General features: G+C 35.1%; 4 protein-coding genes across 8 annotated transcripts; 2 read left to right on the top strand and 2 right to left on the bottom strand.

Moving 5' to 3' along the window:
* Positions 1-715: 715 nt before the first annotated feature.
* LOC131022833 (uncharacterized) lies at positions 716-3,163 on the bottom strand. 5 transcript variants are annotated; one of them, XM_057952361.1, is made up of 5 exons: positions 3,009-3,150; positions 2,230-2,342; positions 2,013-2,126; positions 1,618-1,908; positions 716-1,288 (listed from the first exon to the last, which is right to left on the bottom strand). In XM_057952361.1, the coding sequence occupies exons 2-5, from the start codon at positions 2,308-2,310 to the stop codon at positions 746-748; spliced, it is 1,029 nt and encodes a 342-aa protein (XP_057808344.1). In that variant the 5' UTR covers positions 2,311-2,342; positions 3,009-3,150; the 3' UTR covers positions 716-745. The 5 variants fall into 5 exon arrangements, with proteins under 5 accessions (XP_057808344.1, XP_057808345.1, XP_057808346.1 ...); XM_057952362.1 differs by having other exon boundaries at positions 2,230-2,338; positions 3,009-3,140; XM_057952363.1 differs by having other exon boundaries at positions 2,230-2,869; positions 3,009-3,131.
* A 1,618-nt stretch (positions 3,164-4,781) lies between these two features.
* On the top strand, positions 4,782-5,591 carry LOC131022832 (ethylene-responsive transcription factor 13-like). The gene has a single exon (XM_057952360.1). It carries the CDS (start codon positions 4,847-4,849, stop codon positions 5,366-5,368), a length of 522 nt encoding a protein of 173 aa, XP_057808343.1. The 5' UTR covers positions 4,782-4,846; the 3' UTR covers positions 5,369-5,591.
* Positions 5,592-11,237: 5,646 nt separating this feature from the next.
* Positions 11,238-14,545, bottom strand: LOC131022831 (heat shock cognate protein 80). Its single transcript, XM_057952358.1, has 3 exons — positions 14,164-14,545; positions 13,306-13,447; positions 11,238-13,215 (listed from the first exon to the last, which is right to left on the bottom strand). The coding sequence occupies exons 1-3, from the start codon at positions 14,290-14,292 to the stop codon at positions 11,381-11,383; spliced, it is 2,106 nt and encodes a 701-aa protein (XP_057808341.1). The 5' UTR covers positions 14,293-14,545; the 3' UTR covers positions 11,238-11,380.
* A 3,588-nt stretch (positions 14,546-18,133) lies between these two features.
* LOC131022830 (ethylene-responsive transcription factor 1-like) lies at positions 18,134-18,874 on the top strand. Its single transcript, XM_057952357.1, has one exon. The coding sequence runs from the start codon at positions 18,252-18,254 to the stop codon at positions 18,768-18,770; it is 519 nt and encodes a 172-aa protein (XP_057808340.1). The 5' UTR covers positions 18,134-18,251; the 3' UTR covers positions 18,771-18,874.

Here is an 18,874-nt window from a genome sequence, read left to right as displayed (position 1 = left end):
AGAGAGAGAGAGAGAGTGCTTAAAATTTGGAAGTTCCTTTGCCAATTGCCATGAATGAAATATCATAATGATAATAGAATAATGTACGGTCAAGGACAAGGCCGTAGAGGAAGCATATGCAGATTAACAATAAAATAATTATGGAGTAATTATCACGGTTATGCTTGCCCACGATGGGTAGGTGATCGGTTCTGATAATTATCAAGTACAAAATTAGATAATCGTCACTTGAAAATTACCTTAAAAATCACTAATGACAAAATTACATTGTTTGGGTGTATCGACCATTTGACTCTATTTCTCTCGTAAAGTTTGTTCATATTCCTTCTTTTTTATTTATTTTTTAGCACAAGGATTAATATGTCAATTTTTATTTCGATTAATATAGTGAAATGATCAATCAAGAAATTTATTTTTCTATGAGCTCTTAATAGAAATGATCAAACTATTAACAACACGAAAAACCGGCCTCATAAGATTTTGTCTTCCATTCTCTTCCTCTTGTTTTAAGTTTTGTTTCCCCATTTTTTTTAAATTTCTTTCATTTTCTTTGCGTGTTAGTAAAATGAAAGAAATTCGTGATTTTATAAAATCTTGGTTTGGCTTCTTCCCACAATATAGGATTCCTTTCGGCAAAAAGAAACAACAATTTATTATAGTGTAAGACAAGTATAGAATTTCTATCATCATATGATATTTGGTGAAACAGAGATACTAAAGAAAATTTGAGCTTACTTCTTTCTGCTTAACTAACATCCATGACATCAATAATTTCAAAATGCATCTGCATATCAGGGAGTTTACTAGGAAAGTACAATCTCTCACGAACAAGCAATTTACCCGTATTCCGTTTCGCAGCAAGCTTCACGAGTCGAACGAGGGCGTCCTTCTCCTTACGGATCCAAATCCGCCTCTCGTCACACCACTGCCTTGGCGTTCCGTGAAAGAGAAACCTGATGCCCAGGCGCCTCTGAGGAAGGCCTTCCGAGATCCTATCAATCGCGTCGCTATTGGTGAGATAAGCTCCTTCAGCGTTCAACCCCACATCTACATAATGAATCTCGGATATGCTGTTGAAGAGGAGCTCCTTTGACGTGGGTACAATCCAGTCGTCTTCTTTGACAGCGGATTGGGATTCTGAGAAGAAGGCAAACTCAGTTATAAGCTGGTTGAGCACTGTACCGCCCTTGCTAAACCCGAAAAGTGCTGTCTGTGGTTTGCATGGTGATGGCGAAGAAGCTTCAGTTAGGCACGGCTCTTTCTGTTTCCCCAGAATGACGTTTTTCGCCTGCAAGATAGTGGCAAATGCCACACTTAGGTTATTACTCAGCAAGAAGCATAATGGCTCTATAATGAAGGATGTAATAGTTTGGTTATCAAACTAGCTTGAGCCAAAAAAAACGTGGAACGCATATAGCAGAAGTAACTGAAAAGTACCCAAAACTAAATGGATTTCCTTTCAGCTAAACGGTAAAATGTAATTGTAGGATAGTTAGCAGATAAATCAGTTTAGGCTACAAGGCCATCAGCAAGTTCAGACACAGCAGATGTTTTTTATATACTTCAAGAATCACGAGATCAAAATATACAATCTGAGAATTAAGACACATTCTTTACCTCTGCAAGAAACTTTGACAAGAGCAAGACCAGTGATGTAGAAGCTGGGAACCCAGTTGCGTCATAAGATTTTGGCTCTCCGTACTCATTCAAAGAGGGGATAAAATCCTTATAAACAGCGAAAGGTCCATTGAAAATGGGAGCCTCCACAACAAAGGCATTAATGGATCCACCAAATTTTGAAACTAAAATTTCAGCAATCTTCTGAGGATCAGATAATCTCTCGATCACTGGATTTCCCGTGCCTTCCACCCGATCTCCACTAAAGAATATTGCATTTCCAGAAGGTACCTATCTCACATAAATTATGCAAAAACTTTAAGGTAACCATTCACAATCCTTTTTTGGGGTGATGCTTTTTTTCAGCTATGCAAGACTGTAACCAAAACACATACTGCAAGCCTTTTGGGAGAAGAGGAAAGGGCGAGGGATGCTGCAACCCGGTAGAAACTACTGGTACCTGGATGCAACTGGATTTTCAAGATGCCACTCCAACGATCCATGATTTTCTGAACAAGTATGTTGTGATAATGTTAAAAACTTCATTAGCTGCATAAAAGATATACTAGCTATTTGAAAAGTTAGGAGCATCTTTCCACCTTCCATAAATACCCATGAATCGCATGTCACCAAGATATCATGGTATAATTTGAGACAATTCAAAGAAATATGATTCCATGCTCGAGTCCCCATTCAAACACAACAGCAACTTCGTAGAGAACTGTCTATAACAAGCAAATGGTGTAAGGTAAAACAAAATCCTGAAGTTACACTCTTGTGATGAAGCTACTTCTCACCTCTACTGTTGATCAATGCAAAAGGGAAATCTAAAGATTAACAAAATACTATCTTGTTGGTAAAGGCTAAGGCTTCTACTGTTGCTTCAAAGCAATTAAGAAAATACGATCTTGTTTCTGGTGTTGCCAAAAAAAATCTCTATTAACTAACATTTCTTTAACAGATTTTCCTGAAAAGATTTAACTTTTCTTTTCCACTATTTCTTCCACCCTTTTGATGGCAGTTAATGAACTGTAAAATCAATTAACCGGATGATTACTTTCAGTGGCACAAAATATTGAATGCGAGCATAGCGTTTTCCATTCATGAAACAAAACTTACCTTTACAATTAATTACATGTAGCTCACGGGTTAAGAAATTGAGAAATCATAGTTGTGCTACAGAGATCAAAACTAATATTTTTTTTAAAGGGAAGATCAAAACTGAGTTAAAATACCAGCTTCAAACTTGAAACTGTTCCATCCCAAAATCAATCAATCCGATAGCAGAAGTGCACGGAAAAAGATAGTAATGAAAAATAACACATGAAGTCAGTGAGACATTTTAACAAACAGGTGGCGAGACTAAGAGAAACTGCGGAATTCTCACGAACCTCAGAAGCTCGATCAAAAAATCCGAATTTGATCAATTCTCACGAACCACAAAAGCTCGATCAGAATCCTCACGAAGCCTGATCAAAATTCCCAGAGACACAGTGGGCAATCTGGGTCGGGTAAGATCCGACTATAATCTCAGGAATGCAAATGTAGTTGTCGATGAGGCCCAGAGCGGGCTGGGCCTGGCCACCCGGGCTTTTAAATATATTTGGGCTCAGCCCTATCTACGACCATCTACAAAGTGGGCTTGAGCCAGACCTCAGATAGGCTTTATGAAAACATTTTAAAATATTTTTTAAGGATTAGCTGTCTATAGATACACAATTTAACTAAATTTATTTTTCGGTTATAAATTAAATAAATTTTTTATTTTTTAAATTTTGATTCAGTCTAAAAGTTCACCAGCCAATATTCGAAGATACCGTTGAAAATCTTTCGATCTCTATGATACCCATATTGCCGGGCTTTGGTCACCAAAAATAGTAAAAAAATATAAAATTTCATGATATTAACTTTTATTTTATTATATATGTACATACCTCATGTCTAGATTATTCCATTAATTGATTTAGGCGAAATCGTTCGATATTAATATACATGCGTGGTCTTGACTATAATCAATTCGTGCTCCTATTTTCTTGAGATATTTAAGCTCAAATGTAAATGAAACTTACATTCCGCCCACTATGTGTGTTATAAAAAATATTAATTACAAACTAAAGAAATGCAATAGTCTGCAATTCAATGTCACTTGTGGACCATGGGATCTTCATGGACTATAATTACTATTAAATAAGAAATTAAGAGCAAATGGACTATTGGGGCAAATTACATGTACTTTAATTTAAGCACATACAACTCATTTTTCTTGAAAAAAAAGTTACAATTTCATACTAGACCTTTTTTTTTTGAAAGAAGTATCAAGAGTTAAACATAATTATAAATAAGGAGGTGGGGTCAGATGGCGGCTAATATGTTTATCAATATTAATTACAACATATTTTCATCACTCTCGATACACTTAAGAACTCCGCCTCAAAAATATGTGCCCCCTCCTAAGAAATTATTTGGAGGCCGGAGGTAGTAGAACATTTCTATTAGTTTTGTGATAATTCAAATATTTAATCGTTATTATGTATAATTCGATAAATGTTTGTCAAATATATAATATTTCCTCTGTCAATAAAATTATGTATTTATTCCATTTTTTATACGTCTCTCAAATATACGCATTTTTATTTTTTGATGTTACTTCACACATAATTGAGTGATTTTATTTTCAATATGGGACCCATTCCTCAAGTGTCACTAACCATAATCAAATTAACAATATCTTCTATGAATTTTTTTTTCACTATCAATATATTTACAATGTTTACTTTGATAGAAAAGGTTAGAAAAAGTATATTTTCCATCATTTTCACATGTTTCCTATGACGGATAATTTTCTCCGGTCAGGCTGGAAATTATTCGGGCAGCCCTTTTTCACTCATTTTCTCACAAATGTTGGATAATATTATCCTATTGAGAGGATGTGAAAATATTTTCCAACATTTCAATTTGTTTATCCATCTATTTCTAACAAAGTAAACACATGATAAAAAAAAAATAAAAGGAGAAAAAGATAATATTATCTCACATTTTCTTATCCATCATTTTCAAATGAAAATTTTACTTCCAAAGTAAACACACCCTTAGAAGTATTATTGTCGTTAAAAATCAATAATTTTAGGTACTAAATTGTAATTTTGCCCAAATTTCTTGTAGCATGCTGCACTATATATAATTGAGTGGAGAGCAAGAGCTAATAAGATCAATCAGAAAAGAAAGAAAAATGCAAGCAAACACAATCTCAAATCCTGATGTAATCCTGTTCGATTCAATACAAAGTTTTCTCTTAAACGATTCTGATTTTCCACATGAATTTTGCAACAATAGCCCCACTCCGACCTCGACGAGCAGCTCCTGTTGGCCACAGAGCTGCGGAGATGATGCAGCGATCGTCGGCGAGGGCGCGGAGCGGAGTCCCCACGCGCCGGCGGAGTGGAGGCGGTACCGGGGCGTGAGGCGGCGGCCGTGGGGGAAGTTCGCGGCGGAGATGAGGCATCCGGACAGGCGGGGCGGAAGGATCTGGCTGGGGACGTACGAGACGGCGGAGGACGCTGCATTGGCCTATGATCAAGCGGCGTACGAGCTGCGCGGCGCGCGAGCCAGGATTAATTTTCCGCACCTCATCGGCTCATCCGCCGCCAGGAAGCCGGTCAGAGTCACGAAGCAGCGGCGGCCGCCGGCGTCGTCGTCATCGTTGGCCGGCGAAATTAGGGCAAAATTGGAGGGGGCTGCAAAGTGCTATTGAGCTGGCTTACGGCAACAGCACCCCCAAATAATTAATAGGAAAACAGAATTACAAAAAATGAAATGGGGAATTGTTGCGGATTGGGCTGTTTGCTTAAATTTGGATTTTGCCGTGGTAGTGAGTTTCACGATAATGATAAATTATGAAGTATGTTAAAGCAAAGATGAGCTTTTCCAACAGTTCATGCAATTTGATAATTGATTGTTAGATTGCAAGTTTTGCATCTTAGAAATATTAATTAAAGATAGTAAAAATTAATAATTGTTCAGTTTAATACTATTTTAATAAATTATAGTCACATTTTAATGTAATGAATAAATTTGTTCTTGAGCACTTGTACGTACAAAACAGACTTCATTTCTTTTAAACCCTAAATATCAGATGATTGGCTCTCTTCTCTCTCTATTTTCGACCATCTTTTCTCTAATTTTCTTCTTCACCACAATCGACATCCTTTTCTTCATATTCACCCGAACGCAGTCGTCAATATTATCTTCTCCAAAATCTAGTGAATTACACCATTGTGCCGCCATAGCGAGGTCTACTTCCCTCATCCGAGATCTAGTTCCGGATATACAGTGAGTTATGAGAGTCATTTGAGATTAAGGGTTTGAGAGAGGGAGTGCCAAAAAAGAAGAAGTTGAGAGTTTGAAGGAGAGGGATAAAGTCAGGGATAATTCCATCCAAATGAATTTTAGTTATATATTTTAAAAATGATTAGAAAATGATTATTGATTTTCATTATTTTATATGGCTATTACAGTATTTGCCTCCAAGAAAATGCCTCATTGTCATTGGTGTTTAGACTTAGTAATTTTGTATATAAAAATTAGAATGTCGTATCGTTCACATAGAATGATAGGACATATATTAATGAAATTGCATGGGAACGGAAGAATAAAAGTAAAGAATATGGGCAATTGGTGTTGGTAAGGGAAGTTGACAGATGAGGATATCTGACTTATACGTAGATTGTTGGTATAAGAAATTGAGTCAAATGTAGATTAATGTTCGTGGGAATGGAAGAAATTATGTTGCTCCAGATTTATGGAAAACAAGACTACGGTAGTTCGACGTTATTTTCAGATTTCGTCCAAGATACTCATTCGTATTTCAATAAAAAGTATATTCCCCTAAACAAAATAGCTTTCTAATTTTCCTTTTTCATCTATTCAAATATATATATATATATATATATATATATATATATATATATATATATATATATATATATATAGGGTGTGGTTCAAGAGAGAACCACCCTTAGTGGTAGAATAGAGAACTAATATTGACCCTTGATCTATGGAAATTAACGGCACTGATCATTAATGCGTGCACTTTAAGTTTTGATCAATTACATCATTAATTATTAGATTAAATTGAAGAGAAGGGTATTACGGTATTTTTGCTGAATTTATTTATATGGCAAATCCCACAAAATTTGTTTTAATTAAACGGTTTCCCATTAATATCTCCAACTTTACTCATTACTCATTGATGCACCGATTTTGTAACCCATTTGACAAAAAAAAAACGACTTTGTAACCCATTTTGTTTTTTGGTTTTAGAATATGGAGAATTTTTTTGTGGTAAATACTATGATGCTGACTAAAATTTTTATATAATATATTTTTCACACATAAACACAAATACTGGTGTAGATGCAATTGAATTTGATTTAACTAAACATGAATTTAAAAATTCTTCTTTTGTTGGTTACGAAATTGCTTTATGGGATGTAGTTTAATTGTTTTTTTTTTATTGGATGCAACAAAATAAATCGAAAAGCTATATTATTGGTTTATGTGGATATTGATTTGTCATTCACATTTAATTTTGGTCTATTTCGGAATATAGTGCGGTTCTTGTGAGAACCACAATTTTTCATGAGAACATGAGAACCGATAAAATGGTTGCATCTGCTATACAAATTAATGTATTTGCTATTAAATTTACTGCATTTGAAAAAAAATAAAAAAAATTATCCCTTTAGGATTCGAATTTAGGTGTTGCATTTATCCATTAAGATGATGCATCCACCGTAGATATTGATGATCCAATGGCTTAAAATGTTTTTTCGTTCTTATTTTATTTAGTGTTCTTATTTGAACATCTCCATTTGAGAATATTTGGAGTTTAAGTTATATATATATTGTATGGGTACATGTGAGACCCATTTGGTGAGAATCTATTGTTTCATAGTATATTATATATTATTATATAATTGTATAACCAAATGATAGGTCAAGATGCAATAATTTAATTTTTAAACGTGTCCAGATTGTCAGAAAAATCCATTATTTTTTAGCATGTATTTGTAATTTACTGCATCGTATATGGTTTTAAAATGTATTTACATGTGTATTGTAATGTATTGGGAACTCATGTTAAGTTGAATCCTAATATCTTTATAGATAAAGGTAAAGGTAAGGTGAGAGAAACATCGCTTGAACAATCAAGTCCCAATTTTGTGCCACGGATTGTAGAGTATGAAGGTAAGGAGCTTGGTATTATTCAATACTAATAATTAATGACATGTTACAGATTTTATTCTAATAAGTTTTTCATAAAAAACATTGCAGATAGGACAATGCAGTCTCATGGTAAAGGCATATTAACCAAGGATGCATTGGCAAAAATAAAAGATGTTTCATCAGGTAGTAAAAGAGCACGTGATGCAGAATCTGACCTTGATAAATTCGGTAAGCTGAAAAAGACGAATTTTCTACAGTATAAAGAACCACGGAAAGATATTGAAAAGGGAGATGATAAGAGAAGAAAGTACAAGAAAATGGAGATACAACCGAAGGGCGATTATCCCACCTTGCGTACAAGGTCCAGTCCACGATGCCTATTTGATGCAGTTCACAATATGAATAATAGGCAAATAAAAGCTGTGCAGGAAATGGGGTTTGGCAATGTTTTAAACTTGAACATCAAAATGAAAACATATTAAATTAATGTATCTGTTATTAAATTTATTGCATTTGAAAAACATATTAATGGTTAAAGTAGAAAAATGAATAATTGCTAAGCGATTAGTGCGAACCACAATTTTCATGAAAACATATTATACAAATTAATGTATCTGTTATTAAATTTATTGCATTTGAAAAAAAAATTAAAAAATTATGCCTTCAAAATTCGAACCCATGTTCTGCATTTCATCCACAAATATGATGCGTCCATCGTAATTTTTGACGATCGTATGTCTTAAGATGGTTCTCCGTTCTTATTTTATTTCGTGATTATTATTTATACCTCTACATGGAAAGAGCATGGATGCGTAAAAATTTGTGGTATATGCATGATTTTGTTAGACGAATGCGTCACCTGGATTCGACACATGGAGCGAGCAAAAATTGTTTTTTTTAACAAGTGCTTTAATTTTAACCGAGAATGCATCAATTTTTTTCGTGGATGCATTATGTATATATCTATTATCTATACTATATTAAAAACTAAAAAAGCAGTTTTCATTTTGAAATCAATTTCAAATCAATTTAAAAATTGAGTGACAATTTTGTAGTTATAATAAAATTGAAGGTTTATGTTTAAACTATATTTTTTTTTTATTTCTTTAACTTCTTATTTGTTGTTTTATTTCTTTCCAGAATTGTGAAATTCGATTAATTATAAAATATGTAATATGCATATCAAATTAAAAATTACGATATGAGCTTTAATATAATATATTTTATGTAATTATTTGATTTAAAATGTACAAATTAAATTTGTTTAAATATTAAAATTTTATAAGTTTCTCTCTTTTCTCTCGTCTTTTTGAAAAAAAAAAGTTTTTTAATTCTTTTTTATTAGTATTTTTTTAACGGGTTTTTGTTTTGCTTTTCATAAGATGAAGGTTCATAAAAATGTGTTGCAAAAGCATTAATATATTGAAATTCAGGTACCATGAACATGATAATATATTGGAATTTACGCACCATGAAAATGACTTATTAATAAAAAAATATGAAATTATGTTTCATAATAGATTACGTTTCCTGATTAGTAGCCATAAGTTAGTTATAAGAATATGTTAATTTACATATACAGCCTTCCGTTAAAGTAATATAATGTTAAATTTTTTATCATTAGGCTTAAATCATAGCCGTCGATTTAATAGTATGAAGGGTCCTGATTGGTTCTCCGGTCTCCCAATATTTATTAGTTCTTTCCTGAACCTCTCCCTATATATATATATATATATTCATTCTTTTGGATAAAATCTCACTATCATCATTAAAATAATTACATATTTACACAATTATCACTGATAAACTTACATAAATCTATTAATAATGAACCCATGTAAACCAACTAACTATCACTGTTTTTTTTTTTTAAATTGTAAAACCCTTTTTCCACTTTCATCAAATATACAATAATTTTCTTAACTCTGTTTAACTATTTTAAGGAAAATGTTTCATAAAATACTTTAAAAAATATTTAATGAATGAATGTATTATTTATCATATAGAAAGGAAAACCTTATATCATTATTTGTAAATATCTTGCAGATGAAGATATTAACATACACTAATACTACTTTATATCTTGCAGATGAAGATATTAACATATCTTGCAGATGAAGATCTTGCAGATGAAGATATTAACATACACTAATACTACTTTATATTAAAATATTCCCTCCGTTTCAGAAAAAGGAATGACAAGAATTTAATAAAAATAATTAAATATATTGTAAATGAAGAAAATTCCACTGTTAATAATGATAATTAATTATAGTGTGAATAAAGAAAAAAAATTACCACCAATAAAATATAAATAAATTAAAATATTTAAGATAAAATGTCAAATAAATAAATAAATTATAACTCGACTATTTTTTAGAAACAATAAGAACGAAGAGAGTATTTAAGAGCACCTCCAGCGCTCGTGTCGAGCGCTGGATCGACCCGCGTCGAGGAGGGGAGCGGCGCACTGGAGACCCGGCCAGATGCGAAGCCGTGGCGAGGCAGAGACCCGGGGCGAAGGCTGAAAAATTCTCCTGCGTGGATGCCACGCGCGTGAAATAAGAAAAAATAAATAAATTTGAAGAGCGAATTGAAATTTGCAGAGCGGCTGGGTGGGGAAGTTGGGAAAGAAGGAAGGGAAAAAAGGCTGGGTTGGGTGGGGTGGGAGGAGTCGGTAGGGTTTCAATTTTTTTTTTCTTTTAAAATCCTATTTATTTTAGTTAATGTAATATTGAATATTTCAATTTTTAAAATCCTATATTTTCTTTATGTATTTTTTTATTATTTAAATTATGTAATATTTTTTTATTGTAATGTTTGAATTTTATTTTTAATAAAAATTTGAAATTTTAAAATTAAAGCGTAGAATTGGGGATTTTATTTTAAAATTGGACTTGAAGGAGCACATTTGGTTTTGTTTTGGTCCGATTGAGCCCTACAAAATTATTGTAATATTTTTTATTATTATTGTATTTAAATTATGTCTTTAAATTATTGTAATGTAGAATTTTAATTTTAATAAAATATGAATTTTAAAAATAAAAGTGTAGAAATATGAATTTTGTGAAAATGAAGATCTAAGCACCCACCTAAGACACAATGCATTGGAGAGGGGTGTGTCTTAGAGGGGTGGTGGGATCCACTCCTAAGACACCCCTCTAAGACACAAGCATTGGAGTTGCTCTAAGAGTTATGAGCAATAGTTGCTGGTAGAGCAATTTAGCTATTAATACTCGCAACTGCTAAGCAATTTAGCCCAATAATATAGACTCTACAATTTAGCCCATTAAAAATCTTAACGGCAAAGCAGTATAAACCCAATAACATAGGCAGAGCACGCCCACTATACTAAGCTACTCGGCCACAAAAAAACATGCTGCGATTTAAAAGTCTATAGCAGAAAAAGTAGGTATATTGCCAAAGGAACTAGTAAAAACAAAAGTAACTAAATGCATACTAGAAATTCCATCAGCAGTTGCAGCAGGTCTAAGAAGCCACATAAAATTTGTTCAATTCAAATAAGTTGAGTGCAGATTTAGTCTACTTCCTCCATCTTGCTGCCATCGGCATCGGCCTCGGCTTCCTCCAACGCAGGCATATCGACATCAGCATCACCAGCATCATCATCAATGCTCAGCCCGAGCTTCAGCATCCTGTGAATCCTGTTGCCAAAGGTGTTGGGCTCATCCAGACTGAAACCAGATGTGAGGAGAGCCGTCTCGAACAGCAGCATAACCAAGTCCTTCACAGACTTGTCGTTCTTGTCGGCATCGGCCCTCTTCCTCAGCTCTTCCATGATTGAGTTTTCTGGGTTGATCTCCATAGTCTTCTTGCTCGACATGTATCCTGCCATGCTCGAGTCCCTCAGAGCTTGCGCCTTCATAATCCTCTCCATGTTAGCAGTCCAACCATACTCCCCGGTCACCAAGCAGCAAGGAGAGTCGACAACACGATCAGAGACAATCACCTTCTCGACCTTGTCACCGAGGACATCTTTAATCACCTTGCAGAGGCCCTCAAACTTCGCTTTCAGCTCTTCCTTCTTCTTCTTTTCGTCCTCACTCTCGTCAAGCTTCAGGCCTTCCTTGGTGGCAGAGACGAGCTTCTTCCCTTCGAATTCTTTCAGCTGACCAACAGCATACTCATCGATGGCATCCACCATGTAAAGGACCTCATATCCCTTCTTCTTCAACTTCTCAAGGAATGGCGAGTTCTCAACAGCCTTCTTGCTCTCGCCAGTGATGTAGTAGATGTCGTTCTGGCCTTCCTTCATCCTCGTCACGTAGTACTTCAAACTGGTCATCTCATCGCCACTCTTGGTGGAGTGGTACCTGAGCAGTTCAGCAATCTTTCCTTTATTCTGGGAGTCCTCATGGATACCAAGCTTGAGGTTCTTCGAGAAGGCCTCGTAGAACTTGTTGTAGTCCTCTTTGTTCTCAGCTATCTCGAAGAAGAGCTCGATGCACTTCTTCACCAAGTTCTTGCGGATCACCTTCAAGATCTTGTTCTGCTGCAACATCTCACGGGAGATGTTGAGAGGCAGATCCTCCGAGTCCACGATACCCTTCACAAAGCCTAGGTACTCGGGCATCAATTCCTCACAGTTGTCCATAATAAAAACACGGCGGACGTATAGCTTGATGTTGTTGGGTTTCTTCCTGGAGTCGAAGAGGTCAAAAGGAGCCCTCTTAGGAACAAAGAGAATAGCTTTGAACTCAAGCTGTCCCTCAACCGAAAAGTGCTTGACAGCCAAGTGCTCCTCCCAATCATTGGTAAGACTTTTGTAGAAGGCAGCATACTCTTCTTTTGTGATCTCCTCAGGCTTCCTCATCCAGATGGGCTTCTGCTTGTTCACCAAGTTCCACTCATGAGAGACTTCCTTGATCTTCTTCTTTTTCTTCTCAGCTTTCTCCTTCTCTTCGTCAACTTCTTCTACCTTGCCTTCCTCATCCTTCTTGTCCTCCTCGTCCTCATCATCAGATATCTCCTTTTCAGTAGTCTTCTCAACCCATAGAGAGATGGGATAGCTGATGAACTCGGAATGCTTCTTAATCAAATCCTTCAGCCTGCGCTCCTCAAGGTACTCGAGCTGGTCCTCCTTGAGGTGGAGAGTGATCTTCGTGCCTCTGCCTAGGACCTCACCAGAGGTATCTCTTGTGACAGTGAATGAACCACCAGCTTGCGACTCCCACACATATTGCTCATCATCATTGTGCTTTGTTGTGACAATCACCTTATCAGCTACCAAGTAAGCAGAGTAGAAACCAACACCAAATTGCCCTATCATGCTCACATCAGCACCGGCAGCTAGGGCTTCCATGAATTCCTTTGTTCCGGATCTAGCAATTGTACCAAGATTGTTGACCAAATCTAAAAATCAAAACAAAGTGAGTCCATGATCATGTATACAAACTAAATAGGTGCCAAAAAACTAATGAGAATCAAGAACAAAATACTTACCAGCCTTGGTCATACCAATACCACTATCTATGATAGAGAGAGTGTTATTGGTCTTGTCAGGAATAATATGGATGAATAGCTCTGGCTGACCATCTAGCTTGCTTTTGTCAGTCAAGCTTTCAAAACGGATCTTGTCAAGAGCCTGAATACAACATGATCCAAATTCAAAGAACACAGATTATTAGCCGCATAAACATGAAAACAAAGTAACACTTTGAACATAAAAACCAGTTGTGTAACATCGCTTCGAACACACAACAAAAACAGCCGTGTAGCATCACAAGCATGGATATTTGAACAGTCACATTTACATAACGCACTGCAACCTTTTCACTCTGACACGATACCAAACATTAATTCACAATTTTAAAAATTAACCAGTAGTAATAAACAAACAGGGAGCAATACTGAATTCAACTTAGTAATAAACAGTGCAGCAGAGCGAAGATGAAACCGATAATAAACAACTCAGAGTTGACTAAACCATTGCACACAACAGTTCTAGAATTATAGACAAGATGAGGATTTTATACTTAGGCACACGTTGGAGGAGGATGACAACATTCTAGCATTAAACAATTATGAAATGCTCCGGAAATTCCCTCGGTTTCACGATAATTAAAAAAATTAAAATAAAAAATAAAGATACTACTAAATCAACAATCAAAGCAATAAACCTATCAACGACTGCATGCTCGACATCTATTAATTCTAATTTTTTTGTCCAACTTCACGTATATAGTAAAGGAGATGCAAATCGCATAATCATTCACAAAATTTACGTAGGAACCAGCAAACAGAAACCGGATCTACATATACAAACGGCGATATACAAAAACACGAGAGATAGAGGCTTACGTCGGAGGAGTTGCTGATCAATTCACGTAGAAAGATCTCCTTGTTGCTGTAGAAAGTGTTGATGATCAGACTCAAAAGCTGATTGATCTCGGCCTGGAAGGCAAACGTCTCAGTTTCCGCCATTGTCATGATTTCCAAAGCTCGGTTTCTCTCTCTAATAAAAATTTTCAGTGACAGAGATATCGACTGTGATTGAAGAAATGTGAAGAGACAGAGCGTAAACAGAGAGGGCAGGGCAATGAGGCAGCACGAGCGAGTGAGATTTTATATAGCAGTTATACCCACTTGGTTTCTAGATCCTTCTGCTTTTTTTATTTTTCTTTTTTTCTTTTTTTGAGATCCTAGATCCTTCCGTGGTTTGATTTCCCCATCTCTTTCTTTTCTTCCGGCGATTTTTGTTGGAGGATTAGTATTTATTGACTTTTTTTTTTCTTTTCTTGGTTATAATAATAATAATAATAATAATAATAATAATAATAGTACTACTCCCTCGGCCTAATGGCAAAAGGGAGAGGTTTTGGAATTTAAAAATCATGAATTAATTAATTTTCCATTTATGTGGAGTGTACATCTACCTTGACATTACTGCCATAATTAAAAAATCTTATCTTATTACTATAATGTCACAGACACATAATTATTTATTTGACTGAAAATAGATGCAGAAACAAGATCAATCATTGTCCTATCAAAGAGTAATTCAACCCAGCAGTCTGCAGGATAAGAAGCCCAAATCAATGGGCTTGTATGTATGATTTGAATTTCTAGAGGCTTAATGGGCTTGTATCCAATCAAAGTAATTCAACCCAGCAGTGTGGAGGATAGATTATAGAAGCCCAAATAAATGGGCTTTTATGTATGATTTTAATTTTCTAGAGGCTTAATGGGCTTGTATATATAATTGGTATTATTGGTTTTCCGTCCTATGTCAGGTTTGTTAAGTAATTAAAAGTATAAAAGATTAAAATTGATGTGTGCATTTTAGTTACTTAGTGAGTGTTTGCTATGGTTTTATATGATTTTTACATGGTTTGTGATATTTTGGAGATGAACAAAATTGGAGATGGATTTTGTGGATGGAAGAAATCGAAGGAAGTCGAGATTTTGGATGAAAGTGGCGTGGATTTGATGAAGATGGTGGATTTTGAAGGAAGTGTAGAGATTTGGACTTGGAGCTAATTATTTTACAAATAATTAAGTCCAAAAATTCATGTTTATTTAATTTTAATTAAGGCCAAAGCCCCGAAACTTTCAGGGATTTTAATTTCCCTAATCTTTTTTGTTTCCACCTCCTAGCCGCCACTTAGGTTGTTTAAATAGGAGAATAGGTTGACTTTAGTAGACACTTACTTTTCTTTTGATTCCTTTTAATTGAGAGCATTTCACGTTTATTTTTGCTTAGTTGATTAGGTTGATTTTATTTGTTTAGCTTTTGTTCTTTTAAAGTTGGCGGCTATTGATACAAGTTCAAGGCAGACGAGTTTCTTCATTGTTTTAATTCAAGTGGTGATTTTATTTATTCACAATTTAATTTATTTTTCTGTTTTATATTTGATTTTATTTATTTGATTGTTCTAGTTTTAATTATAAGTAGCTAATTCTTTAATTCGGCGATAATAATGAAGTATTGATTTAATAATCTGTGAGACCTAATTGAGCATAAAATTTAGGGGCAAAATGGAAAGTACCCCTTTTCAAAGACAAAAACAAAAATGTACCCACCCTTTACCAAACATATAAAATCTACCCATCTAGGACAATAATACCCTTATGCCTATTTTAGTATTCTGCTCGCCAACAGTTTGTCGAGCATGTCGAGTATTTCATCGAGCATGTCGAGCGCGTCGAGCATTATACCAAATACCCAAACGATTCTCTATAATTCATCATAATCATTTATGTTTTAAACAATAAACAGGCCCAACATGCTTCCGTAAACACTTCGAAATAATTCTTAATTTAAACCAACATTATACCTTTGTCAACTGGTCTTCTTCAGGAGTTGGTCTTGTTGCGTTTTACGGCTCGTCTGCCCAGAGCACGAGTGTTCAGCAAATGTGATGGGCTCGACAAGTCGATTTGGGTGACTTACAAGGGACACCTCCTACGGAGAGCTACGCTTCGGGAACGACCTCACGCGGTAGAGGCTCGGAGTTTTTTATAGGCTCTGATACCATTTTCAACTAGGATCTTTAATATTGTTTTTTGCTTGAAAGTACGTGGCGTTGTCTCACAGTCCAGACCCAGTTTACCGAAGTAACCTATTGGGCACGAGGAAAGTTTCCAGCCGATATACCATTCAAGCCTCAATTTTAATGCATATGATGAATTAAGAGAATTCTTGTACATAGCAAAACAAAGGGTGGAAATAGCTGAGGGCAAAATTGTCTAAAGTGGGTACATTTTGTATGTTTTAAAATAGGTGGGTACATTTTAGGTTTTATCTATGAAAAAGGGTATTTTCAACCATTAACCCTAAAATTTATTCCTATTGATTTCGATTTATTCCTAGAGTTTAAAGATAATTCTGATTTTATTTAAATCTGGCCAACTTAGGTTTAATCGGATTACAATCAATTAGCATCTCCAATCCGTAATTGTTGGAATATGGCTGATTAGTGATAAACTACCGTGTTCGTAATAGGAATAAATTAGTGGATTAATTATTACTAGCGTATCTAGGATAATTTATCTAAACTGAGTTTTTTCATCTTAATGTTATTAAAATATTAAATTTAGGTCTGGCGTCTCCAACTCCCTTATATTTTAATAAGGGAAATAAGCGTCAGAGCTTTAAATTGATATGGATATTGATATGGATTTATTCGAGCCGAGTTACCTTTTATTGATTAATTTCTAGATTGTTATTTGAGTATTTGATTTCTTAGTTATAATAAATTTTCTCAAAATTAAGGTGTGGTGGTAACACCAAAATTATAGATTTTAGGGAATTGAATGATTTACCTGCTCTCTGTGGAATTGACTGTGGGATCGACCCTGCTTGTCATTATACTAATTAATTTTTGATAATTTTGCAGGAATTATTTGGTGGAAAACTACGTCCACCAAAAATAATAAGTCTCATCAATACACAAAGTAGACAATTTCATATACTTTAGTATTTATATAGCCACAAAAATAAAAGGATAAGTTTAATAAGTCTCTTTCCTCTCTCTTCACACTTCTTAATCGGATTTTTTTTTTTTTTTCATTTGCAAGTTTTATGTTGCTCCCTGATTCACGTACAATGATTTTAGACTTTAGTGGACAATGAATGCTAATTTAAGAGAAGTTGGTGAAAAAAAACACATGAAAAAAATAACAAAAACACATTTATTCTTCTCTATTTTCTTTGTAGGGTTTCCAAAAACTCATGAAAATTATGAAAACAAATGGTAACAATAAAAGTTTGGGTCGATCGAAACTTTTTGGGTGTTTTGACTGTATTTAGGTATGTATGTTAAATTCATAGTAGGTGTATCAATTGTATTAAAAAAAATTCTAATTTTTTGGTGTGTTGTTTTACGTAGTCTGCATGCAATCCACAATTATATTCGTAAATGATATAATTAAAAATATCTTAAAATCAACATCATAATTTATAATTTTCTAATAAAAAAGCTTGAGTTCTTTTACATGTAAGACCATGCTAATTATAATATAGTGAACCATCATATTATAATGGCAATATATGACAGTACTATATATGCTTGATCAAAGTTGCAAGTGGAAGGAAAATAACTATTTTTGATATTGATTTGCATTTGTATTTCAACAAACATATACTCTTTTTTCACATGTCCCCACCTATTTAATAGAATAATTATCAACTTTTAACAGCCAGCAATCTGTCTTTTTGGAAGAAGACAACCACGCTATGGTTAATTGAATGATCAACAATATAATATGTTCAATGATACAACTGATCAAACCATAAATTAAAACGTGGATTATTTTAAAATCACTTTTTCAGTCCATAAAACATTTTTTTTTGGGATAAAATGAACAAAAGGTTTATACTATATATACATCTCTACAATTATCAAACAGCTAATTAATCTCATACATTTCCATGAACACAGCGACAAATGGAAGCTCAAAATCGATCAGAATTCGATCCCGCTTGGCTCCAATCCGTACAGGACTATCTCCTCAGCGACGCCGTCGACTTCCCGATCCGCGGTGGCGCCGGCAGCGACGACGCCGTTTCGCTGCAGATGATCGAGGAGCTACTGTGCGGAGACGGCGATTCCGCAGGCGCGGCGGCGGCGGCGACGGATTGGAAGCGGTACAGAGGCGTGAGGCGGCGGCCGTGGGGGAAATTCGCGGCGGAGATACGGAATCCGGAGAAGAAGGGGTCGAGATTGTGGCTGGGGACGTACGAGACGCCGGAGGAGGCCGCCGTGGCTTACGACAGGGCAGCGTTTGAGCTGCATGGATCTCGGGCTCGGGTCAACTTCCCGCACCTAATCGGGTCGGGCGCTTCGGAGCCGACGAGGGTGAGTAAGCGACGTCGTATTTCGGCAGATCGTGCCGCATCATCGCGTTGTTCGTCTTCTTCGTTAACGCAAGCAACTTCCAAGAAAATCAAAATGGCTTTGGCTTAATTAATGATTTACGATAATTAGTTTCTAATAATGTAATTATTTGCGGATTATAAATTGTAATTTTTGAGCATAAAGTGTTGAATACTTTGAATTCGAATTTAGAA

The sequence above is a fragment of the Salvia miltiorrhiza genome, chromosome 4 (assembly GCF_028751815.1).
Source record: "Salvia miltiorrhiza cultivar Shanhuang (shh) chromosome 4, IMPLAD_Smil_shh, whole genome shotgun sequence".
NCBI lineage: Eukaryota > Viridiplantae > Streptophyta > Magnoliopsida > Lamiales > Lamiaceae > Salvia > Salvia miltiorrhiza.
This window is presented reverse-complemented; position numbering and strand designations above follow the sequence as displayed.

Bases quoted from the DNA above. Each gene is read 5' to 3' on its own strand.
- LOC131022833 (XM_057952361.1), bottom strand. From the start codon at position 2,310: ATGGGGACTCGAGCATGGAATCATATTTCTTTGAATTGTCTCAAATTA. The intron at 1,909-2,012 runs GTATGTGTTTTG...TATGTGAGATAG, and splicing joins CTTCTCCCAAAAGGCTTGCA to GTACCTTCTGGAAATGCAAT. The intron at 1,289-1,617 runs GTAAAGAATGTG...ACTATCTTGCAG, and splicing joins TGTCAAAGTTTCTTGCAGAG to GCGAAAAACGTCATTCTGGG.
- LOC131022832 (XM_057952360.1), top strand. From the start codon at position 4,847: ATGCAAGCAAACACAATCTCAAATCCTGATGTAATCCTGTTCGATTCA.
- LOC131022831 (XM_057952358.1), bottom strand. From the start codon at position 14,292: ATGACAATGGCGGAAACTGAGACGTTTGCCTTCCAGGCCGAGATCAAT. The intron at 13,448-14,163 runs GTAAGCCTCTAT...TGTTGTATTCAG, and splicing joins TGATCAGCAACTCCTCCGAC to GCTCTTGACAAGATCCGTTT. The intron at 13,216-13,305 runs GTAAGTATTTTG...TTTGATTTTTAG, and splicing joins TATTGGTATGACCAAGGCTG to ATTTGGTCAACAATCTTGGT.
- LOC131022830 (XM_057952357.1), top strand. From the start codon at position 18,252: ATGGAAGCTCAAAATCGATCAGAATTCGATCCCGCTTGGCTCCAATCC.